This window comes from Haliotis rubra, unplaced genomic scaffold, assembly GCF_003918875.1.
Source record: "Haliotis rubra isolate DU_JTF1 unplaced genomic scaffold, ASM391887v1 Scf1350, whole genome shotgun sequence".
Classification (NCBI taxonomy): domain Eukaryota; kingdom Metazoa; phylum Mollusca; class Gastropoda; order Lepetellida; family Haliotidae; genus Haliotis; species Haliotis rubra.
The window spans coordinates 48,925-76,591 of NW_025765282.1; the positions used below are offsets into that span (position 1 = coordinate 48,925).

General features: G+C 44.1%; 1 protein-coding gene across 3 annotated transcripts in view; it reads left to right on the plus strand.

Moving 5' to 3' along the window:
* The window catches only part of LOC124267973, a 104,339-nt gene that overhangs the window by 17,334 nt on the left and 59,338 nt on the right, over positions 1-27,667 (plus strand). For all 3 annotated transcript variants that reach the window (XM_046702972.1, XM_046702974.1, XM_046702973.1), the window contains exons 3-4: positions 8,323-8,517; positions 10,131-10,328. In XM_046702972.1, the coding sequence (XP_046558928.1) occupies positions 8,323-8,517; positions 10,131-10,328 (393 nt within the window). The remainder of the gene's footprint in view (positions 1-8,322; positions 8,518-10,130; positions 10,329-27,667) is intronic.

Consider the following 27,667-nt stretch of genomic DNA (forward strand, 5'->3'; position numbering starts at 1 on the left):
GAACAATTGTTGGTACCCCAATCACCACAGGTGGATGATGATAAGCGAGAGAAACTGGTGGCGTTGGCTGTTGGCGGCAAAGCCAAACATTACTTTGGAGACTACACTCCCGATAAAATTCACAAAATGTCAGCTGAAGAAATCGATAAACTGTACGCTAGATACGAGACCCGGCTCGGAGTAGAGATGACAAGGACAATAGGATCGGTTATGACCCAGATATACACTGGTATTGCGTCATAATTCCTTCCCATTCCCCAGGAACGCCGACTTCACTTGTGGGAAGACCTTGAGAAAGACCCTTTTATCGAACACGCCTTGAGCTCTATTAGCTGCGAGCTGTACCACAAATATGGTATGTTGTTAGCCCCGGTTACGGCGGCGATTATTACGGCAAAGCATTGTCAATTTGAGAGGAAAAATAATAATAATAGTATAGATGGATGCTGCACAGGAGACCCCACCCCAGACCCCTTCAGAGGGGATCCCACAACTGGGGGAGACCCCAAAGTTGGGGAACCCAACTGGAGGTGACCCCTCCCGAGGTGACCCCTACAGTAACCAGGCAGAAGAATCCTAAGAGAGTAGCTGCCGGTAAAAAACGGTGGTGTAACCAACATAAAATTATCAGGGTGACTCACCCGACCCGACTCTTGTTGGCTGTAGGCGTAACTGCTGCCGTGGTTATCTCGTGGTTATATACACGACACAGGGATCCCGGGGAGGGAACCCCTCACAGGGATTCCGGGGAGCCCCCACAATTAGAGGTCAACCCGCATATCATGTTATAATTTAATATTTTTATATCATATACATAATGTCTGAGGTGAAAACGTTCGTCAACGACGCATACCACGCCACAGTGGTCGCCAGTCTAGCCGTAAAATACGCTCGGTTGACTAAAATGGTGCTTAAACAACCAACTATCAAGCTAGATTTCAACCTGCAGGATATGGGTATGCTTATAATGAACCTTGGTATGGCGATGGCTACAAAAGACATCCTAGTAAAACAAGGGATACTACCTGAAAATATTATGAAGTAAATATAGGATGGCTACGATTGCCATGATGGTCGGTGGGGCGTTAGTAAATGCCCTAGCATTTTCCGGGAGTAATTTCCTCTTCTCGAAACTACGAGAGTCACACGCGGCTGAAATACAGGAAGAAAGAAAGCGGCATAATCTCGCTATTGAGAAATTACAGGCCGCACAATCCGAGTACGTTAAAAGATGTCTCCAGAGGATCGATTACATTAACGAACAACTCAGGCGTGAAAACCATGCCGTTCAGACATTCCACGATGTCGACGACGCAGCGAGAGAATACTTCTTATTAACAGGTAAACGGTTGGAACCACTGAATAAACCCACACTCGCTCAGTACTACACACCATCCAAGGGACAAATGGACCGTGAACTGGTATTCATAGCGCTGGGTATAGCAGCGACTGCGTTGGTTGCGAAACAATTAGACTAAATACCCATATAAGTATGCTAAACATGAGACCTGCTCCATACCGATGCGAATACATACTTATGGGGAAGAAAGAAGCCTTTGGTAGGAAATGCAGGACTAGGGGGTACTGTTGGTTCCACATGGGAAGCCCTAACTACGCGTGTTCTGTGTGTGGTATAGGGGTTAAAGGGCACTACTGCTTATGTAAAGCTCACGGGGCGAACGTAGTCAGACATCATCTCATCTACGAGAATAAAAAGGCCTACATAAAAGAACGTAGGCGACTTCTCAAGATAGCAGTGTAAGGCTGGAGGAGTTACCTCCCTTTGACAGTGGCCCAGTTAGAGATTATACACACCTACGTATAGCTATGTTTGTGGAAATTGAGCCCAGGGAAGGTTGCCTGAGAAGCTGGCAGATGGATGTTGGGAAAAGTATAGATATCAGTGTCCTCAAACCCATGATTGTTAGTGAACTATATAAGGGGTGCTCGTTTACAATCATGGTAAAAGTAGGGTTTGATGTGCCATGGGCTGGGCACACTTGGAATTACTTTGATGGGGGGCGAGTAGATGTGCATGGGGATATAGATATACTTGTTGACGACTCGTTGCAAGTAATTCAAAACACCCTACTATACTGCGCATGTTCCGGGTGGGCCGAGGGAATAATCGATAAAGTGTATCTAGATTTTTTACCTTTACGGCGGCCCAATTAGACATTGATCTTCATAGGTGTGTACGCAACTATGACTACTGTTGGTGAACTTAAGCGGGTCGCCAGGCAGAGGGGTGTAATTGGGTATTCTCGAATGCCCAAACCAGCATTGTTGAAATTACTAGGTTTAGAAGCCCCTCCTACGGTAAAACAATTAAAAGCTCAAGCAAAACAGCTTGGATTCACGGGTTATTCAAACCTGGGGAGAACCGGGTTAATCGCATTGTTATCACATGCCCCCGTAGCAAAACCTCCCACTGTAAAACAACTGAAAGTTCAGGCACGGGATTTGGGGTTAGGGGGATATTCCCGTATGAGGAAACCACAGCTTGTAGAACTATTACGGCAGAATAGTGCTATTGACCTACAGTTCGTGCGCACTGAGCGCGCTGTAGGTAATTATTTAAGAGGCTGGCGCATGCATGTTGATAGGAACATAGATATTATAGATATGAAGCCTCTGATAGTTGATAAAATAAACCAGGAACTAAACAGTCTAGGAAGTATCAAATTTCAAATCACAGTGAAAATGTCGCTCGATAAGCAGGCAGGGAATGGGGTCACTGAGTACATTCAGCCTTACTTCCGAGGTAAACAAGAGGTTGTCACGCATACAGAGACCATTGACGCATCAATCGATACCAGTTTTCAGCAGATACGGGAATACCTAGAACGCTACACACACTTGGGGTCTGGGTGGACTGTAGATAAAATCGATAATGTCTATCTAGACATAGCTAACTACGTGCCGTTCAGAGGCGGGTCATACCTAGACTTGCCCCCCTACTATAGGAAAAAACATGCCATGGTCAATGTCAAGAATAGAGGAGACGATTGCCTGAGGGTAGCTATCAGGTCAGCCTTGTTTCCAGCTGACACTCATTCAGACAGGCTTTCTAGCTATCCCCAAGACGATGGGCTCAACTGGGATGGTATAGATGAACCAACCCCCATTTCCCAGATCACTAAAATAGAAAAACAGAATAATCTAGCTATAAATGTCTTTGGGCACGAAGGTAACACAACAATAGTGCACAGAGTCAGCCCATTGGGGGAACCCCAACTGGGGGGACAGGGTGGAAAACGCGTTATCAATATATTCATGATCCAGAGAGGTGACAAGTACCACTACGCTTGGATAAAACACTTTAGCAGGCTGTTGTATGACCAATCGGTACACAGAGAAAAGAAAGGTTTCTTAAGTGTTTGCAGGAGGAAGAAAAAATTATTAGGAATGCACTGTATAGGGTCGCTCCCATGCGTATGACCCAAGCCGACAGGCTAGCTCACGCCTGTAGCACTAACTGCCACGTGTGTGACTCACCACTGAATGGGGATTCCGTGAGAGATCACTGCCACGTAACCGGTAAGTATAGAGGCGCCGCTCACAGCGCGTGTAACCTCAAGCTTAGAATCAACCCTAAGACAATAAACATTCCCGTTGTCTTTCACAACTTGAGAGGGTTTGACTCTCACTTAATCATGCTGGCCATTGCGAAAATCGATGGTAATATAACGTGCATCCCCAACAACATGGAGAGATACATCTCCTTCAGCTTAAACGGTCTTAGGTTTATAGATTCAGTACAATTTCTATTGTCTTCACTAGACAGTCTGGTCAAGGCCAATGATACCTTCCCTATTACCGATCGATACACAGACGCCGAGACTAGACCCCTGCTTATGAGGAAGGGTGTGTACCCCTATGAGTACATGGATAGTTGGCCCAAGTTCGCCGAGACCAGACTACCCCCCATCAGAGAATTTTACAGCAATCTGACAGACTCGGAAATATCCCAAGACGATTACTCGCACGCTATTAATGTATGGGATAAACTGGGTTGTAAAACCCTGGGTGACTATCACGACCTGTACTTGAGGACAGATGTACTGTTGTTAGCCGACGTGTTTGAGACGTTTAGGCGGACATGTTTCAAACAGTATAAACTCGACCCCGCATGGTATTACACCAGCCCAGGTCTGTCGTGGGATGCCTTGCTTAAAAAGACCGGAGTTAAGTTGGAATTGCTTACAGATTATGACATGCACCTATTCATTGAGAAAGGCATGCGAGGTGGGATCTCCATGGCAACCAAACGATACTGCGAAAAGCAAATAATCAATAATGCGTGAAGGGCTACGACCCTAGCAAGCCAACCAATCACATTCTCTACCTCGACGCCAACAACCTGTACGGCTGGGCTATGAGCCAGTATCTACCCACAGGGGGATTCGAATGGGTATCGTCCGATTTCGATGTTATGAGCATCACACCAGATTCGAACAAAGGTTATATCCATGAGGTTGACTTGGAATACCCCAAGGCATTACACACATCACACAACAGCTACCCCCTAGCCCCCGAACGTATGAGGATTAACCCAGACTGGATGTCTGAGTACCAACATAACTTGTTAGGTGGGCGGGTGGCAGACGTTGAAAAACTTGTGCCTAACTTAATGAATAAGACCAAGTACATCGTTCACTATCGCAACCTACAGCTGTACATATCGTTGGGTATGAGGCTGACCAAAATACACAGGGTGCTCGTGTTCAACCAGAGCCCATGGATGGAGCCTTACATCAGAATGAACACAGACCTCCGAAAGCTTGCCACCAGTGACTTTGTGAAAAATCTCTACAAGCTCATGAACAACTCGGTGTTTGGTAAGACTATGGAGAACCTTAGGAAACGCGTGACCATGAAGCTGGTTCGGTCGAATGAGGAAGACAAGCTCAGGAGACTGATAGCCAGTCCGGCATTCAACCGTAGCAAGATATTCACCGATGACCTAGTTGCCCTACACATGAAGAAAAGCCACATAAAATTCAACCGGCCTGTTTACGTGGGGATGAGCATCCTCGATTTATCCAAACACCTGATGTACGACTTTTACTACGAGCTTAAGAAACAGTACAACGACAGGTGTGAAGTGCTGTACACTGACATGGATTCCCTGCTGATGGAGATTCGAACCGAGGACGTGTACGAGGACATGAAAAAACACCTCGATTTGTATGACACCAGCGACTACCCCAAGGCCCATGCCATACACAGTACGGTAAATAAAAAGGTCCTGGGTAAGATGAAGGACGAGTGTGCCGGCACGCCCATAGCCGAGTACATAGGTTTGAGGCCTAAGATGTATTCCATACTGAAGGCCGACAATGGTGAGATCCGGAAGGCTAAGGGTGTTAAGAAGTACGTGGTTAAACAACACATCAAACACGCCAGATTCAAGGAAGCCCTGTTCAAGACCCGTACCTTTAGGCATAAAATGAACACACTTAGAAGTGATGGGCATAAGATATACGGACTTACTATAAACAAGACGTCCCTGTCGCCGATGGACACTAAACGTTGGATAGCTATTGATGGGATAAACACGTACGCGTACGTGCATGAGAAAATTGAACCAAGAACATAGGTGTACGTAGGCGACATGTCACGGAACCAGAGAAAGTTTGAGGCTATTTACTATAGCCCACGTGGGTACTGGAAAGGAGCTAGCGCTGTAGATAAGCTGGCTAAAATGGCGCTGCGAGTACCCCCGGAGGAAGCCAAAGCGTGGCTTGAAAAACAAGCCCTGTGGCAGATCTGTTTACCGGCACCACGCTACGTGCCTAGAAGGAGGTTCGGTATTAACATACCTAATAGCGTTCACCAGGCAGACCTACTGTTCCTACCCCACGACAAGAGGTACCAGTATGCCTTAACCGTAGTGGACGTAGCCAGTCGCTACAAGGAAGCCGAGCCCTTGACCACGAAAGATTCTGCCCAGGTAGCCAGAGGATTCGAGCGCATATACAAACGCAGTCCGCTGACATGGCCAACAGAGCTGCAAGTTGACCCCGGGCCGGAGTTCATGGGCGCCGTGTCACAACTGCTAGCCAAACATGATACAAAGGTCAGGCGTGGCACGGCCGGAGCCCATCGCAGCCAAGCCATAGTTGAGAGATTTAATAGGACTTTGGCTGAGCGCTTATTCGGACATCAGTATGCTAGGGAGATGGCAACCCCGGGAAAACAATCGACTGAATGGGTCGTGAGGTTACCCAAGGTGGTGTCGGCAATCAACCATGAAGTCACCCGGCTCACTGATAAGAAACCGGCAGACGCTATCAAACTAAAATCAATAGTTGCAGAGTCGGCTGCTCCATTGCGTAGAAAAGAGAAACAGATACCAGATAGGGCCCTAGTTAGGTATCTATACCAGCCTGGGGAACACGAGGGTGATAGCCGTAAGCGAGCCACCGATCCTATATGGTCAGTCAAAACTTACAACATAGATAAAGTGGACATGAAAGCAGACGAGCCTAACTTGTACTACTTGAGGGATGGGCTAGGTAGGGGGTTTGTAAGAGCGGAATTATTGATCGTACCGTACGGCACAGTGTTACCTCCAGTCAACACGGCATAGCGGCACGTTAGACGCAGCCCAGTATTGGATGGTGCAATCCCAGGATACCAACACACTCCAGCCATGCCCCCGGTGCGGCTAGGAGGTGCGTTCGTATCCCGCTATCGTCCCAAACTTTTTTATAGTAGGGGTAATGGTAGCAAGAGCTAAGGGTCCGACTAAAGCCTTATCTGTGAAATAAGGCTTTGCAGAGGCTTTTGTTGGAACTGGTCCAAAACCCCAATTGTATATACTACTACAGTTGTTAAACAGAACCAGACCAATCAGCTGAGATAAACGTGAACTACAACTAACTTTATACGTCACCAGAGACAGGTGTTAAACAGAACCAGACCTGTCACCTGAGATTAACATAAACTAGAACTAACTAAATACGTCACCAGAGACAGTTGTTAAACAGAAGACCAATCACCTGAGGTAAACGTGAACAAGGACAGGCTGTTGTTCACATCAACTATCATTTGCCGATAGTGAGTCCTAGCGGTAATACTCACCGAGCGAACTCAATGAGTGAGTGAGTGAGTGAGTATGGTTTTACGCCGCTTTTAGCAATATTAGAGCAATATCATGGCGGGTGACAGCAGAAATGGGCTTCACACATTGTCCCCATATGGGAATCGAACCCGGGCCTTCAGCGTGACGAGCGAACGCTTTAACCTCTAGGCTACCTCATCGCCCCAGCGAACTCAGCATTATAGTCAGGAGATATACTCCTCCCAGAAGATGAGACAAAGAAGAAATGGATCAAATATCACAAAAAATAAGTGTTGACGACTAACATGTTCTACACAAAGACTTCGGTTAGTACACACGTGCAGCGTGTAGCAGGCCACGCAATCCTGCATGATGTCATTCCTGGTCTGGGTACTTTCGAGGAAGGTCGGCTGAACGGTTTTATTCTGTCAATGTCATTGATTCTATGTCTAATGCACTTATGGTTTGACTTGATTTTCTTCATTGTTTGTGCATGAACAAGCAGCGGTACCCAGAGCGTCTGAACGTCTTGCTATCGACAGGCTGGAAACTTGCAGGAGTCAGCATCTGTTGCTACATATGTTCAATGTGTCCCAGTCTATGATTAGCAGACTATGGGACAGGTTCAATGTGTCTCAGTCTATGATGAGCAGACTATGGGACAGGTTCAATGTGTCCCAGTCTATGATGAGCAGACTATGGGACAGGTTCCACCAACCCTGATCCAGAAGAATCGAAACTGACCTCTAAGAAATCGAGCACGAATCCTATATAGCTGTAAACGTTCTTCTGTCTATTGACGTATAGGTCAGGTGATTAGCAGTCGTCTACATACGAGTGAGGTACCTAATCAGCAACTCACAAAGTCAACGATCTAATCCACTGCGCCACCTGACTGTGGGTTCGAATCCTGAATGAGACCAACCCCCAAAGTACTAACATCTGTACTATACTGAGAAACTGTCTTCCATATAACATATGTTGCATGTGAAAACTCCGCTGATGTGGAGCGGTGGCGATGTTAACTGATGATGTTTTGAGTCACTATGCATCACTAGTTTCAGCGACCAGGCCACCCGACAATAACAGTACAATACAGCAAGGCAATCAATGTATAACAGCTCATAGACTGACCGACAGAGAACACAAAGGGAGGGGCCAGCATAAGATAAGACACATGTTTCAGTTCTCTACATGTTTCAGTTCTCTACATGTTTCAGCTCTCTACAGGTTTCATCATCCTATATTTTCAGTCAATGCTGCTGAAGGAGCGCTGCTGTCCACGCAGAGACAGCCGAGGGGATCAGACTCTGGAATTCCGGTATCCGGAAGTGACTCCAGCAGCAAGTGCACGGACATCTCGGACTCGTCTGGAACAAGTGCAGTGTGGACACTGATACTCAACAGGACCTTCACCATCAGCAAGCTGACCATTACCCACAACACAGGTGAGCATTGGTGAACCCGGCAGTGTATGAAACAATCCAAGAAAGTTCGGCCAGACTAATAGGGCAGTGTATAGAACAATCCCAGGTAGTTCTGCCTTACTAACAGGGCAGTGTATAGAACAGTGAGTAATTTACAAGACAAAGCGAGGCAGTATATAGAACCTCTTGTCCGTGTAGGGACTGGTTAGAACAGGTCCCTGAAACATGCTTCAAGATATCCTTATTGAGGCTGGTTAGAAAAGATCCCCGTTACGTGTTGCATGATGTCCTAGTAGGGGCTTGTTAGAACAGGTCACCGTTACATGTTCCATGATGTCCTAGTAGGGGCTTGTTAGAACAGGTCCCCGTTACATGTTCCATGATGTCCTAGTAGGGGCTAGTTAGAACAGGTCACCGTTACGTGTTGCATGATGTCCTTGTAGGGGCTGATAAAAACAGGTCACCGTTACATGTTCCATGATGTCTTTGTAGGGGCTAGTTAGAACAGGTCACCGTTACATGTTCCATGATGTCCTAGTAGGGGCTAGTTAGAACAGGTCACCGTTACGTGTTGTATGATGTCCTAGTAGGGGCTGATAAGAACAGGTCCCCGATACATGTTCCATGATGTCCTAGTAGGGGCTTGTTAGAACAGGTCCCCGTTACATCTTCCATGATGTCCTAGTAGGGGCTAGTTAGAACAGGTCCCCGTTACATGTTCCATGATGTCCTAGTAGGGGCTAGTTAGAACAGGTCCCCGTTACATGTTTCCTGATGTCCTTGTAGGGGCTGGTTAGAACAGGTCCCCGTTACATGTTCTATGATGTCCTTGTAGGGGCTAGTTAGAACAGGTCACCGTTACATGTTCCATGATGTCCTAGTAGGGGCTTGTTAGAACAGGTCACCGTTACATGTTCAATGATGTCCTAGTAGGGGCTAGTTAGAACAGGTCCCCGTTACATGTTCCATGATGTCCTAGTAGGGGCTTGTTAGAACAGGTCCCCGTTACATGTTCCATGATGTCCTAGTAGGGGCTAGTTAGAACAGGTCACCGTTACGTGTTGCATGATGTCCTTGTAGGGGCTGATAAAAACAGGTCACCGTTACATGTTCCATGATGTCTTTGTAGGGGCTAGTTAGAACAGGTCACCGTTACATGTTCCATGACGTCCTAGTAGGGGCTAGTTAGAACAGGTCACCGTTACGTGTTGCATGATGTCCTAGTAGGGGCTGATAAGAACAGGTCCCCGATACATGTTCCATGATGTCCTAGTAGGGGCTTGTTAGAACAGGTCCCCGATACATGTTTCAAGATGTCCTTGTAGGGGCTGGTTAGAACAGGTCCCCGTTACATGTTCCATGATGTCCTTGTAGGCGCTGGTTAGAACAGGTCCCCGTTACATGTTCCATGATGTCCTAGTAGGGGCTAGTTAGAACAGGTCCCCGTTACATGTTCCATGATGTCCTTGTAGGGGCTGGTTAGAACAGGTCCCCGTTACATGTTTCATGATGTCCTTGTAGGGGCTGGTTAGGGCAGGCCCCCGTTAATTGTTTCAAGTGTTAGATTTGATGATTTACAGACAAAGGTGAACATGTTAAAATTTACCAAACCTGGATCGAATCTTTGATTTCAGACCATGCCTCGAGTCTCCGAAACTTTGACGTGTCTGTAAATGGACGTCAGTGCAAGAACGTATCATCTGTGACTGCTCCCAAGTCGCCTCTCACCATTCACTGTGACCAGCCAGTCCAGGGGCAGACAGTGTCAGTCATACTACCATTGTCACAGACAGAAGTCAACACCCTTGCTTTATGTCGAGTGGTTATTGACGGTACGGTAAACCCATCTTCCTCTCTAAACTACATTAGTACATTGGGATGTTCCCATTAGCGGGGCAGGATACGTCGGTTTGATACCCACGATCTTGGTAGGTCAAAACCAGGTACGTGCCGGTCAGTTTCACCAAAATGGTTAAAATGCCGTGCCTCACTCTGATCATTCTTGAACTGGCAAGCCGTGACATTCTGATTGTTGGCAGCCTCACCAACTCACTCACCCACACACTTACACACTCACTCACTCATTCACTCAGCCAACGACTACACGGAGGGAGGGGAAAGTAACCTCTATCTACAAAATCTTGACAATGATTGTTGACGCCTTACGACCATAGCACTACAAGATGAGTCAGTTTGTGTAATGTTTGCTTCTATAAATAGTTTTTCGTTCTTTTTCCGTTCAGATTCCCCATTAAACTATTCCTTCAATGTCAATTAATCCTGATAGTAAGATAGTAAGTTAATTAGAGATGAGAGTAAGTTTCGCGGCTACTTTGGGAAATATGGGCTAATGCGATACATTTTTCCATGTGTATAGACTCTTGAAAGTATATGTGGTTTATAAGTATGTTATGTTTGTACCACACACATCTTACTTTAACAATTACCGCGGTGATGTGTAACAGCTAGAAGGTTTTGCTGACAGCAACAATGACGACATCCGTGCAGATGTCAAAACCAGAAGGGAAGCCCAATTTTTTCCTTATCCTGACTCATGCTCTTTTGCTTGTCTTCTTCTTCTTGGGAACACAGTGGAACACTTGTTTCTCCCAATTGAAGCTCCCTTCAATGTAAAATCACTAATTAGTACTCACCAAGAGTTATCTCCATCCCACTCCTTTGCGGGGGAACGAGGGTGCCACTTCCCGCCACATGCCTCACTCTCTCCTTCTTTGTCAAGTGAGCAGTGAGAGCGCCTGTGTCTCCCTACACATTATATCCTTTGTTTATTCTTAGTTATTTACCTCTCATAGACTTCTATAGAGGTGTAGCTTGTATCCTTCAACATAATGCATTGATATTTATTCGTGTTTCTACTGTTTTATTCACGGACTCCGTGTTTGTTCAGATAGATTGCGTTGATGAAAATCTGCACTAATTGTAAATTACGTTTTTCTGCTGCTGACCCGCATTTAATATGCCCTAGTTGTACTACGCCATGTTCTACTGGTTCACGTTGCAATTATTGTATTAATTTATCCAATTCTGCCTTTGATAAATATTTATTCTGCGTCTTGAGACGCGCAGCAGATAGGTCACGTAAACGGATTTTAGCCATGGCTAATACACCAGAGCCCTTACCCTGTTAACTGTTGTCGGACGACCCCTCCCGTCTGGTGTTCTGCTAGAGTTACCCTCGGAGGAGAGGCGTGGGACACAGTCCGCTACCTCCAAGAAGAGACCTGCATCCCCGGACATCCGGTTGTCGCAGCCAAAGACCACGTCGTCACAACGCAGACTCCGCACCCCCAGGGCTACATCCACGTCGAAGGGGAAATCATCGAAGTCCAGCAGTACTTTCTCAGCCGAGATTGTTCCCGTTTTGCAGGGTTGGGCCTGTTTGATGATGAAGATCCGATCATCATTCCAGATGTACGGCGGAAGAAGTGGCCAGTGTCGGCAACTATAACATCAGCGCAGATTAACACGCAGGTTGAGGCACCTACACTGATGTCAGAGAATCGTCCTGAGGGTCCCGTCGCTACCATCGTTGAGAAGGCAGCAACTACTTCAGCGCAGACCGTCCCAGACGACCTGATGAACCACATCATGAAAATGATAGAAGATCACTACGGTCTTCGGAGGCTTTTAGAGCCACGGGCGACCCAGCCCACCCCCATACCTCCATGTAGGGCGACCCAGCCCGTTTGCACGTCTCCGCATTGGGCGACCCAGCCTGCTAACGCGCCTCCACGAAGGGCAACCAAGCCCGTCTCTAAGCCTCCACAAAGGGCGACCCAGCCCGCCTACACGAAGGACCCCGCTCCTAAGCAGTCACGGAAGGCTTCACGGATGATGTCTGTATCCCCTACGTCCGACCTTGATGAAAGAGGACGTTCGCGAAGCAAGATCCTCTCATCCCATGATTCCTACTCAGACTCTCAACCTTCACGAAGGTTAAGTGGCTCCAAGTCATCCTCATCTAGAAGATCATTAAGAGAGTCACCGAGAGCTTCGCGAAGCTACCAGCGTTCGCCAAGGAAGTCTCCGCGAAGGTCACCTTATAGACGCCACTCGTCAGTCCGTTCACCACATCATTCCACTCGCCGATCTCCTTATCGATCGCCTCATCGATCACCTTGTCGATCCACGTACAGATCATCAAGGACTCCACCTCAGTCACTGTCGGAGGAGCATCAACACATTATCTGTGACCCGATGTCTGAAGATGAAGATGGTATCGTATTTTCCGACGCAGAAATAAGATATTGGATGGTGAATAGTCTGGAGCTTTCCTCCCCGTCTAAGAACGAGAACTCAGCCCACACATATCTTATGAAGGAAGATGATGCTGACACAATCACCTTACCCCCGATTGACGCGATAGCAGCGGTGCCAGCTAATTTGCATACAGCCTTTAGTAAAGCCACGAAATAACAGACACCTCATGTGCCGCATTTCAACGCTAACAAGTTTGCATGTCACAACATGGACTCCTTTTACAAGGCACAAGATATCGATGATAACTATAAGATGATCAGCGATGCCAAGTCCAAGACTTACAGAATAGATGACCGCAAGCTAGCCCATATCCCTAGATGGAAACCATATCAAGGAGGATGTTTTTTGGTCTGAACAGATCAAGAACAGTCAACGAAACTCTCCTCACGAAGTTCAGAGACTCTACATCTGAGGATGATAGAATGATTTACTCGGCCCTCCTCATGCAGAAGAAAGACCAGCAGTTCCTTACGGATCACTTAACAGCACTTTCCGCAGCTACTACTATGGCTTGTCGTCAAGGTCTCCTCGCCACCTGTAATTGGGGTGATCGCTTCACCGCACCACTCTACACAGCCCCGTGGCCTCCACCATCCATCTTCGATGGTAACATAGACAAAGTCTCTAAAGAAGTCTCTAAAGACTCAAGAGTGCTACTCATGATAAAGTCTATGGATACGCTAGCAATCGTCATCAGACAAACTTCGCAGAGGTACTCAGGCAAATCGAAGTTCTCCGGTCTACAAAGAGCTCGGGACAGGAGGATGGCTAGTGTAAGAGGAGCGAAAAAGTCTTTTCGCCGCCCATACGGCAATTACAGAGGAGCATCGGGAAGAGGCAGATCATCCAGAGGCTCCCGCAATTATAAACGATGAAGGACAGGTTCAGAACGACTGGAGTCTTCCACCCCCAGCCGTTCCAGTACAACCATCACAAGTGGGTGGACGCCTTCAACTGCACTGGGAAAACTGGGGATTCCTAGAGGATCCATATGTCTCCAACATCCTACAGCACGGATATCGCATACAACTACAGGCCACACCTCGGCTGACAGTCATCCCTCCGAGGTTCGACTTCCAGGCTCTACAACTACCAAAGTTAAGAGAAGCGGTATCAACGCTCCTAACCAAGCAGGCCATAGAAGTACTGGACCAAGTAAACATCGAAACAGGCTTCTACTCCCCAGTTATCCTAGTGCCCAAGAAGAATTCCAAAGAAAGTTTCGTCTCATCCACAATATGAGCACGTTCAACAGAGACTATCTACGCAAACCGCCAGCATTTCGCGCATGATACACTTACCACAACTACGCACTTAATTCGTCCCAGAGACTACATGGCCAGCATAGATCTGCAAGACGCATATCTACACATCCCAATACATCCCGACTCCAGGAAATACCTTCGGTTTACACTAGACGGGCTGCATTGCCAATGGAAAGTACTACCTTTCGGAATCTCATCGGCCCCCTGGTTATTCACAAGAGTGACGAAACCTATCGTCTCTTACCTACATCGTCAAGGACTACGCAGTGCATTCTACCTCGACGACGGGATACAAGTGGATCCAGATCCACAGCGTCTCAGACTACAGTTAAACTTCATCATCAAGCTACTAACACAGCTAGGATGGTTAGTAAATCTACTCAAGTCGGACCTAGAACCTACGCAAGATCTGCAATTTCTAGGCATTCGATTTCTCACGGCGCAAAATCGTAACGTCGTACCGGAGGACCGATGGATCAAGATCCAACAGTTAATCCCTCAAGCCTTACTCTCTCCGCTACCACTACGACAATGGCAGAGCCTGTTGGGTCTACTCACGTCAGTTCAAGACATAACAGTCAGAGGCAGACTACAGTTACGTCCGTTAAAGGTCCTCATCAACGCTCATCTCGACGACCCTCAACCATTCAGTCTACCGAATCACGTCAAACCTCACCTACTATGGTGGACCAAGAGATCGAATGTTTGCGATGGAATCTGTTTAATAGAGCCGGAATTGAAAACTCATCTCTATGTAGACGCATCGCTCCAAGGTTGGGGACCACACCTCGCCAACAGGACGGCATCAGGGTTATGGAGCCAACAAGAGAGCAAACTTGACATAAACTTGCTAGAAATGCAAGCAGTAGTAAACGCCAAACATCATTGGAGCAACTTACTAAAGAATGCCAAATTGATGATTCACACAGACAATTCAACAGTGGCGTTTTATGTTAACAAACAAGGCTCAACCAGGTCCCCGAACCTATTGACTCTATGTTTTCAATTGTTCGATCTAATCGACAATCTCAACATACATGTCAGAGCATGTCACATTCCAGGAGCAAAGAATGTAATAGCAGACGCTCTCTCTTGGCCACACCTACCATCGCCAACAGAATGGATGCTCCATACAGAGATATTCGCGCAAATTATCAAGAAAATAGGAGCTCCACTAATAGACCTATTTGCCACTCGCTTCAACAATCAGCTGACAACATTCGTATCACCAGTCCCAGACCCACTAGCATGGGCAACGGACGCACTAAGCATATCGTGGGAAGGACTCAACGTGTAGCCGTTCCCGCCGCCAGCGTTAATCCCACAGGTGTTACAGAAAATCAAGCAAACTTGGAGCCTCCAAATGATTTTGGTCGCGCCCTACTGGCCAGCGAGAACGTGGTTTCCAACTCTTATTCAAGAAATCGGACAACCAATACTACAACTTCCAAAGCGCTCGAATCTACTAATACATCCTCACACCAAACAAGCGCACGGAAAGCCAGAAGCATTCCAACTTCACGAATGGACTGTATTAAGGCGTGTCTAAACAAGAGAGGTTATTCAGCCAGAGCAGTGAAAGCAGTCACGCTTGCCTTACGTAACTCCACTCGCAACTTGTACGATGACAAGTGGCACAGTTTTGAAATTTATACTGCTTAGAAAGGATTTACAGCTAGATATGCTACACATCCACAAGTGGCTGACTACTTATGTTACCTTCGACAGACTAAACGTCTAAAAGGCTCAACATTATCAACATATCTTGCAGCTTTAAGCTCCGTCATAACTATGAGAACGGGTGTCAAGTTGACGAAGACCCCAGAGTTACTCGCCTTACTACGTGCATTCCGATTGGAGGATCAGAAACAGAGGTTTCGCGCTCCAGCATGGGATCTGAATATAGTGCTCCAACACCTCACAAGTGAGGCTTATGAACCACTGGAATCAACATCATTCGAATTTCTGACACAGAAAACTTTGTTCCTGTTATCCCTAGCAACAGCAGCCAGGATGTCAGAGATTCACGCACTAGATTACGAGAGAACACGCTTTGATGACAATCATAACATCGTGCATATGGGACTACGCTGGGATTTCATCGCCAAGAACCAGTTGCCAGGTCAACCAGACAGATTATTCCACGTCCCAGCTCTCTCATCAATTCGCGGACCTCATGATACACTGGATCTATCATTATGCCCAGTCAGAGCACTGAAAATGTACCTTCGACGATCCAAACCGAGGCAAAATAAACTCAGACGATTATTCATCACTCTATCGACAGCTACACAGACTGAAGTCTCACGTACAACTATCTCGATATGGATCAGGACTGTCATACTACGTGCCTACAAGGCTGCAGGACTCGACCCTCCAAGAGCATCTAATCCACATGAAATTAGAGCGCTAGCTTCAACACTTGCTCTACATGGCAACTGCTCTTTGAATACCATCATGGAGGGCTGCTTCTGGAGATCCGATATGGTGTTTGCCAATCACTATCTGAGAGATATCACCACCGAGGACGTCTCAGGTATTCCCCATTTCGGTCTCATGGTCCTCGCACAGCAGTTGACAGTCCCTCGGAGAAGATAAGTCAATCTTACGAGATTTTTACTGCTTATTTCACAACAGTACTATATAGCTAATAACACCATGAAGTTTATGCTTTTATATATTTTAACTTAAGTTCAATCACAATCTTAAGCTCAGTACTATGTTTATTATATCATAATAATATCATTAGCTAACAACTCAATTCAGTGCCTTTATGAAGTTCCCATAGGGGTTATTACAGTTATTACAGTTATCAAATCACTAATTATCTAAATCCAAAGTATTCTGTATTCCCACCTCCGTATCCGTAGGATTCTACAAGCAAAAGAGCATGAGTCAGGATGAGGAAAAATATGTAATTTTCTGAATAAAATTGATATTTTATACTTACCCTGACTCATGAGGTAAGCCCTCCCATCCTCCCCACATAACACTTTGGATTTCCCTGAAAATTCAAGTGTTGGGCTCGCTATATAAGGAGAGAGTGAGGCATGTGGTGGGAAGTGGCGCCCTCGTTCCCCCGCAAAGAAGTGGGAATCGAGATAACTCTTGGTGAGTACTAATTAGTGATTTTACATTGAAGAGAGCTTCAATTGGGAGATACAAGTGTTCCACTGTGTTCACAAGAAGAAAAAGACAAGCAAAAGAGCATGAGTCAGGATAAGTATAAAATATCAATTTTATTCAGAAAATTACATTTTTCATAAATATTCAACGATGAAGACCAATGTTGTGCCAATATCCACATAAACCAATGCTGTGTCCCCAACCCTTCAGCTCAGCCTCACCGGGGAGAGTGATGTTAGTGTGGACAATGTACAGTTTCATATTCAACACAGCCTCACCGTGGAGAGTGATGTCACTGTGGACAATGTACAGTTTCACATTCAACACAGCCTCACCGTGGAGAGTGATGTCACTGTGGACAATGTATAGTTTCACATTCAACACAGCCTCACCGGGGAGAGTGATGTCACTGTGGACAATGTACAGTTTCACATTCAACACAGCCTCACCGGGGAGAGTGATGTCACTGTGGACAATGTATAGTTTCACATTCAACACAGCCTCACCGTGGAGAGTGATGTCACTGTGACAATGTATAGTTTCATATTCAACACAGCCTCACCGGGGAGAGTGATGTCATTGTGGACAATGTACAGTTTCATATTCAACACAGCCTCACCGTGGAGAGTGATGTCACTGTGGACAATGTATAGTTTCACATTCAACACAGCCTCACCGTGGAGAGTGATGTCATTGTGGACAATGTACAGTTTCATATTCAACACAGCCTCACCGGGGAGAGTGATGTCACTGTAGCCAATGTATAGTTTCACATTCAACACAGCCTCACCGTGGAGAGTGATGTCACTGTGAACAATGTATAGTTTCACATTCAACACAGCCTCACCGGGGAGAGTGATGTCACTGTGGACAATGTATAGTTTCACATTCAACACAGCCTCACCGAGGAGAGTGATGTCACTGTGGACAATGTACAGTTTCACATTCAACACAGCCTCACCGGGGAGAGTGATGTCATTGTGGACAATATACAGTTTCACATTCAACACAGCCTCACCGGGGAGAGTGATGTCATTGTGGACAATATACAGTTTCACATTCAACACAGCCTCGCCGAGGAGAGTGATGTCACTGTGGACAATGTATAGTTTCACATTCAACACAGCCTCACCGAGGAGAGTGATGTCACTGTGGACAATGTACAGTTTCACATTCAACACAGCCTCACCGGGGAGAGTGATGTCACTGTGGACAATATACAGTTTCACATTCAACACAGCCTCACCGGGGAGAGTGATGTCACTGTGGACAATGTACAGTTTCACATTCAACACAGCCTCACCGAGGAGAGTGATGTCACTGTGGACAATGTACAGTTTCACATTTTCTTCTTTAGGGGTCCATGAGTTGTTGCAGGTTCGTTCATCTCACTGCTGGTAATTCGTACAGTTTGTGTATTGTTCAAAAGTATTTTCTCGGCTTTGCATAACAATATGTTAAAAATAATGGAGCATGACACTGTGACCAAATCTAATTATAGTAACGACGGAAGTTTAGTTTCAGTGAGCTACTTCTGTATGAATTAGAATGTTGGTGGATTGTTGGTGGAATGTTGGTGGATTGTTGGTGGGTTATTTCTAAAGTTGAGATGATTCCTTCTGACAAAATAATGATAAGGTTTAAAGTAGTTTTCCATAAATTACCGAAAATAATATGTTTGTGTTGGATATTGTAACCAGGCATTTTCTGCGATATACAAGTTTCCCTGTTTCTCCAGATGGATGTCGCCTTGTTGCATACCGTCTTCTGTCTCGCTACAGCAATAGCTACACCTGCACCGTCTACGCTAACTATTTGATGAAGGAGACACTTTGTCAGCAGGATTTGATACTGGAATCACTGTAGTTTAGTCACTCACCATCGTGCAACTCCATGAGACAGAATTGATTACCTTCTCATCTTGTTCTTCAATTGTGTGTCCAAATGTGTTCTCCCATTTAACAAAATGGTTCTTTCTCTCACAGTATTTAATAGAAACAGTGTGAATATAAATTTTTAGTTTGTTTAGATGATATATATGAAATGGGAAAAAATGCATTGAAGAAAATGGCGTAATTTTGATAATGAATGGTAGGGAGTATCAGGGGGATATATGTACATACATTGAGACACTACAAAGAAAACATGTTTAACAATATTAAACAATGTTGAGGAAATCTAATGCATGAATATGTAATACAATTCAACTGATGAAGGAGCAAGCATCACTCCCAGACGTCGTGTTATTCACAATATGTAATACAATTCAACTGATGAAGGAGCAAGCATCAGTCCGACAGGTCGTGTTATTCACAATATGTAATACAATTCAACTGATGAAGGAGCAAGCATCACTCCCAGACGTCGTGTTATTCACAATATGTAATACAATTCAACTGATGAAGGAGGAAGCATCACTCCCAGACGTCATGTTATTCACAATATGTAATACAATTCAACTGATGAAGGAGCAAGCATCACTCCCAGACGTCGTGTTATTCACAATATATAACACAATTCAACTGATGAAGGAGGAAGCATCACTCCTAGACGTCATGTTATTCACAATATGTAATACAATTCAACTGATGAAGGAGCAAGCATCACTCCCAGACGTCGTGTTATTCACAATATGTAATACAATTCAACTGATGAAGGAGCAAGCATCACTCCCAGACGTCGTGTTATTCACAATATGTAATACAATTCAACTGATGAAGGAGCAAGCATCACTCCCAGACGTCGTGTTATTCACAATATGTAATACAATTCAACTGATGAAGGAGTAAGCATCACTGCAAGACGTCGTGTTATTCACAATATGTAATACAATTCAACTGATGAAGGAGGAAGCATCACTCCCAGACGTCATGTTATTCACAATATGTAATACAATTCAACTGATGAAGGAGCAAGCATCACTCCCAGACGTCGTGTTATTCACAATATGTAACACAATTCAACTGATGAAGGAGCAAGCATCACTCCGAGACGTCGTGTTATTCACAATATGTAATACAATTCAACTGATGAAGGAGCAAGCATCACTCCCAGACGTCGTGTTATTCACAATATGTAACACAATTCAACTGATGAAGGAGCAAGCATCAGTCCGACAGGTCGTGTTATTCACAATATGTAATACAATTCAACTGATGAAGGAGCAAGCATCACTCCCAGACGTCGTGTTATTCACAATATGTAATACAATTCAACTGATGAAGGAGCAAGCATCAGTCCGACAGGTCGTGTTATTCACAATATGTAATACAATTCAACTGATGAAGGAGCAAGCATCACTCCCAGACGTCGTGTTATTCACAATATGTAATACAATTCAACTGATGAAGGAGCAAGCATCACTCCCAGACGCCGTGGTTATTCACAATATGTAATACAATTCAACTGATGAAGGAGCAAGCATCACTCCCAGACGTCGTGTTATTCACAATATGTAATACAATTCAACTGATGAAGGAGCAAGCATCACTCCCAGACGTCGTGTTATTCACAATATGTAATACAATTCAACTGATGAAGGAGCAAGCATCACTCCCAGACGCGTCGTGTTATTCACAATATGTAATACAATTCAACTGATGAAGGAGCAAGCATCACTCCCAGACGTCGTGTTATTCACAATATGTAATACAATTCAACTGATGAAGGAGCAAGCATCACTCCCAGACGTCGTGTTATTCACAATATGTAATACAATTCAACTGATGAAGGAGCAAGCATCACTCCCAGACGCCGTGTTATTCACAATATGTAATACAATTCAACTGATGAAGGAGCAAGCATCACTCCCAGACGTCGTGTTATTCACAATATGTAATACAATTCAACTGATGAAGGAGCAAGCATCACTCCCAGACGTCGTGTTATTCACAATATGTAATACAATTCAACTGATGAAGGAGCAAGCATCACTCCCAGACGTCTGATGTGTTATTCACAATATGTAATACAATTCAACTGATGAAGGAGCAAGCATCACTCCCAGACGTCGTGTTATTCACAATATGTAATACAATTCAACTGATGAAGGAGCAAGCATCACTCCCAGACGTCGTGTTATTCACAATATGTAATACAATTCAACTGATGAAGGAGCAAGCATCACTCCCAGACGTCGTGTTATTCACAATATGTAATACAATTCAACTGATGAAGGAGCAAAGCATCACTCCCAGACGTCGTGTTATTCACAATATGTAATACAATTCAACTGATGAAGGAGCAAGCATCACTCCCAGACGTCGTGTTATTCACAATATGTAATACAATTCAACTGATGAAGGAGCAAGCATCACTCCCAGACGTCGTGTTATTCACAATATGTAATACAATTCAACTGATGAAGGAGCAAGCATCACTCCCAGACGTCGTGTTATTCACAATATGTAATACAATTCAACTGATGAAGGAGCAAGCATCACTCCCAGACGTCGTGTTATTCACAATATGTAATACAATTCAACTGATGAAGGAGCAAGCATCACTCCCAGACGTCGTGTTATTCACAATATGTAATACAATTCAACTGATGAAGGAGCAAGCATCACTCCCAGACGTCGTGTTATTCACAATATGTAATACAATTCAACTGATGAAGGAGCAAGCATCACTCCCAGACGTCGTGTTATTCACAATATGTAATACAATTCAACTGATGAAGGAGCAAGCATCACTCCCAGACGTCGTCGTGTTATTCACAATATGTAATACAATTCAACTGATGAAGGAGCAAGCATCACTCCCAGACGTCGTGTTATTCACAATATGTAATACAATTCAACTGATGAAGGAGCAAGCATCACTCCCAGACGTCGTGTTATTCACAATATGTAATACAATTCAACTGATGAAGGAGCAAGCATCACTCCCAGACGTCGTGTTATTCACAATATGTAATACAATTCAACTGATGAAGGAGCAAGCATCACTCCCAGACGTCGTGTTATTCACAATATGTAATACAATTCAACTGATGAAGGAGCAAGCATCACTCCCCAGACGCCGTGTTATTCACAATATGTAATACAATTCAACTGATGAAGGAGCAAGCATCACTCCCAGACGTCGTGTTATTCACAATATGTAATACAATTCAACTGATGAAGGAGCAAGCATCACTCCCAGACGCATCACTCCCGTGTTATTCACAATATGTAATACAATTCAACTGATGAAGGAGCAAGCATCACTCCCAGACGTCGTGTTATTCACAATATGTAATACAATTCAACTGATGAAGGAGCAAGCATCACTCCCAGACGTCGTGTTATTCACAATATGTAATACAATTCAACTGATGAAGGAGCAAGCATCACTCCCAGACGTCGTGTTATTCACAATATGTAATACAATTCAACTGATGAAGGAGCAAGCATCACTCCCAGACGTCGTGTTATTCACAATATGTAATACAATTCAACTGATGAAGGAGCAAGCATCACTCCCAGACGTCGTGTTATTCACAATATGTAATACAATTCAACTGATGAAGGAGCAAGCATCACTCCCAGACGTCGTGTTATTCACAATATGTAATACAATTCAACTGATGAAGGAGCAAGCATCACTCCCAGACGTCGTGTTATTCACAATATGTAATACAATTCAACTGATGAAGGAGCAAGCATCACTCCCAGACGTCGTGTTATTCACAATATGTAATACAATTCAACTGATGAAGGAGCAAGCATCACTCCCAGACGTCGTGTTATTCACAATATGTAATACAATTCAAACTGATGAAGGAGCAAGCATCACTCCCAGACGTCGTGTTATTCACAATATGTAATACAATTCAACTGATGAAGGAGCAAGCATCACTCCCAGACGTCGTGTTATTCACAATATGTAATACAATTCAACTGATGAAGGAGCAAGCATCACTCCCAGACGTCGTGTTATTCACAATATGTAATACAATTCAACTGATGAAGGAGCAAGCATCACTCCCAGACGTCGTGTTATTCACAATATGTAATACAATTCAACTGATGAAGGAGCAAGCATCACTCCCAGACGTCGTGTTATTCACAATATGTAATACAATTCAACTGATGAAGGAGCAAGCATCACTCCCAGACGTCGTGTTATTCACAATATGTAATACAATTCAACTGATGAAGGAGCAAGCATCACTCCCAGACGTCGTGTTATTCACAATATGTAATACAATTCAACTGATGAAGGAGCAAGCATCACTCCCAGACGTCGTGTTATTCACAATATGTAATACAATTCAACTGATGAAGGAGCAAGCATCACTCCCAGACGTCGTGTTATTCACAATATGTAATACAATTCAACTGATGAAGGAGCAAGCATCACTCCCAGACGTCGTGTTATTCACAATATGTAATACAATTCAACTGATGAAGGAGCAAGCATCACTCCCAGACGTCGTGTTATTCACAATATGTAATACAATTCAACTGATGAAGGAGCAAGCATCACTCCCAGACGTCGTGTTATTCACAATATGTAATACAATTCAACTGATGAAGGAGCAAGCATCACTCCCAGACGTCGTGTTATTCACAATATGTAATACAATTCAACTGATGAAGGAGCAAGCATCACTCCCAGACGTCGTGTTATTCACAATATGTAATACAATTCAACTGATGAAGGAGCAAGCATCACTCCCAGACGTCGTGTTATTCACAATATGTAATACAATTCAACTGATGAAGGAGCAAGCATCACTCCAAAACGTCGTGTTATTCACAATATGTAATACAATTCAACTGATGAAGGAGCAAGCATCACTCCCAGACGTCGTGTTATTCACAATATGTAATACAATTCAACTGATGAAGGAGCAAGCATCACTCCCAGACGTCGTGTTATTCACAATATGTAATACAATTCAACTGATGAAGGAGCAAGCATCACTCCCAGACGTCGTGTTATTCACAATATGTAATACAATTCAACTGATGAAGGAGCAAGCATCACTCCCAGACGTCGTGTTATTCACAATATGTAATACAATTCAACTGATGAAGGAGCAAGCATCACTCCCAGACGTCGTGTTATTCACAATATGTAATACAATTCAACTGATGAAGGAGCAAGCATCACTCCCAGACGTCGTGTTATTCACAATATGTAATACAATTCAACTGATGAAGGAGCAAGCATCACTCCCAGACGTCGTGTTATTCACAATATGTAATACAATTCAACTGATGAAGGAGCAAGCATCACTCCCAGACGTCGTGTTATTCACAATATGTAATACAATTCAACTGATGAAGGAGCAAGCATCACTCCCAGACGTCGTGTTATTCACAATATGTAATACAATTCAACTGATGAAGGAGCAAGCATCACTCCCAGACGTCGTGTTATTCACAATATGTAATACAATTCAACTGATGAAGGAGCAAGCATCAGTCCGACAGGTTGTGTTATTCACAATATGTAATACAATTCAACTGATGAAGGAGCAAGCATCACTCCCAGACGTCGTGTTATTCACAATATGTAATACAATTCAACTGATGAAGGAGCAAGCATCACTCCGACAGGTCGTGTTATTCACAATATGTAATACAATTCAACTGATGAAGGAGCAAGCATCACTCCCAGACGTCGTGTTATTCACAATATGTAATACAATTCAACTGATGAAGGAGCAAGCATCACTCCCAGACGTCGTGTTATTCACAATATGTAATACAATTCAACTGATGAAGGAGCAAGCATCACTCCCAGACGTCGTGTTATTCACAATATGTAATACAATTCAACTGATGAAGGAGCAAGCATCACTCCGAGACGTCGTGTTATTCACAATATGTAATACAATTCAACTGATGAAGGAGCAAGCATCACTCCCAGACGTCGTGTTATTCACAATATGTAATACAATTCAACTGATGAAGGAGCAAGCATCACTCCCAGACGTCGTGTTATTCACAATATGTAATACAATTCAACTGATGAAGGAGCAAGCATCACTCCCAGACGTCGTGTTATTCACAATATGTAATACAATTCAACTGATGAAGGAGCAAGCATCACTCCCAGACGTCGTGTTATTCACAATATGTAATACAATTCAACTGATGAAGGAGCAAGCATCACTCCCAGACGTCGTGTGTTATTCACAATATGTAATACAATTCAACTGATGAAGGAGCAAGCATCACTCCCAGACGTCGTGTTATTCACAATATGTAATACAATTCAACTGATGAAGGAGCAAGCATCACTCCCAGACGTCGTGTTATTCACAATATGTAATACAATTCAACTGATGAAGGAGCAAGCATCACTCCCAGACGTCGTGTTATTCACAATATGTAATACAATTCAACTGATGAAGGAGCAAGCATCACTCCCAGACGTCGTGTTATTCACAATATGTAATACAATTCAACTGATGAAGGAGCAAGCATCACTCCCAGACGTCGTGTTATTCACAATATGTAATACAATTCAACTGATGAAGGAGCAAGCATCACTCCCAGACGTCGTGTTATTCACAATATGTAATACAATTCAACTGATGAAGGAGCAAGCATCACTCCCAGACGTCGTGTTATTCACAATATGTAATACAATTCAACTGATGAAGGAGCAAGCATCACTCCCAGACGTCGTGTTATTCACAATATGTAATACAATTCAACTGATGAAGGAGCAAGCATCACTCCCAGACGTCGTGTTATTCACAATATGTAATACAATTCAACTGATGAAGGAGCAAGCATCACTCCCAGACGTCGTGTTATTCACAATATGTAATACAATTCAACTGATGAAGGAGCAAGCATCACTCCCAGACGTCGTGTTATTCACAATATGTAATACAATTCAACTGATGAAGGAGCAAGCATCACTCCCAGACGTCGTGTTATTCACAATATGTAATACAATTCAACTGATGAAGGAGCAAGCATCACTCCCAGACGTCGTGTTATTCACAATATGTAATACAATTCAACTGATGAAGGAGCAAGCATCACTCCCAGACGTCGTGTTATTCACAATATGTAATACAATTCAACTGATGAAGGAGCAAGCATCACTCCCAGACGTCGTGTTATTCACAATATGTAATACAATTCAACTGATGAAGGAGCAAGCATCACTCCCAGACGTCGTGTTATTCACAATATGTAATACAATTCAACTGATGAAGGAGCAAGCATCACTCCCAGACGTCGTGTTATTCACAATATGTAATACAATTCAACTGATGAAGGAGCAAGCATCACTCCCAGACGTCGTGTTATTCACAATATGTAATACAATTCAACTGATGAAGGAGCAAGCATCACTCCCAGACGTCGTGTTATTCACAATATGTAATACAATTCAACTGATGAAGGAGCAAGCATCACTCCCAGACGTCGTGTTATTCACAATATGTAATACAATTCAACTGATGAAGGAGCAAGCATCACTCCCAGACGTCGTGTTATTCACAATATGTAATACAATTCAACTGATGAAGGAGCAAGCATCACTCCCAGACGTCGTGTTATTCACAATATGTAATACAATTCAACTGATGAAGGAGCAAGCATCACTCCCAGACGTCGTGTTATTCACAATATGTAATACAATTCAACTGATGAAGGAGCAAGCATCACTCCCAGACGTCGTGTTATTCACAATATGTAATACAATTCAACTGATGAAGGAGCAAGCATCACTCCCAGACGTCGTGTTATTCACAATATGTAATACAATTCAACTGATGAAGGAGCAAGCATCACTCCCAGACGTCGTGTTATTCACAATATGTAATACAATTCAACTGATGAAGGAGCAAGCATCACTCCCAGACGTCGTGTTATTCACAATATGTAATACAATTCAACTGATGAAGGAGCAAGCATCACTCCCAGACGTCGTGTTATTCACAATATGTAATACAATTCAACTGATGAAGGAGCAAGCATCACTCCCAGACGTCGTGTTATTCACAATATGTAATACAATTCAACTGATGAAGGAGCAAGCATCACTCCCAGACGTCGTGTTATTCACAATATGTAATACAATTCAACTGATGAAGGAGCAAGCATCACTCCCAGACGTCGTGTTATTCACAATATGTAATACAATTCAACTGATGAAGGAGCAAGCATCACTCCCAGACGTCGTGTTATTCACAATATGTAATACAATTCAACTGATGAAGGAGCAAGCATCACTCCCAGACGTCGTGTTATTCACAATATGTAATACAATTCAACTGATGAAGGAGCAAGCATCACTCCCAGACGTCGTGTTATTCACAATATGTAATACAATTCAACTGATGAAGGAGCAAGCATCACTCCCAGACGTCGTGTTATTCACAATATGTAATACAATTCAACTGATGAAGGAGCAAGCATCACTCCCAGACGTCGTGTTATTCACAATATGTAATACAATTCAACTGATGAAGGAGCAAGCATCACTCCCAGACGTCGTGTTATTCACAATATGTAATACAATTCAACTGATGAAGGAGCAAG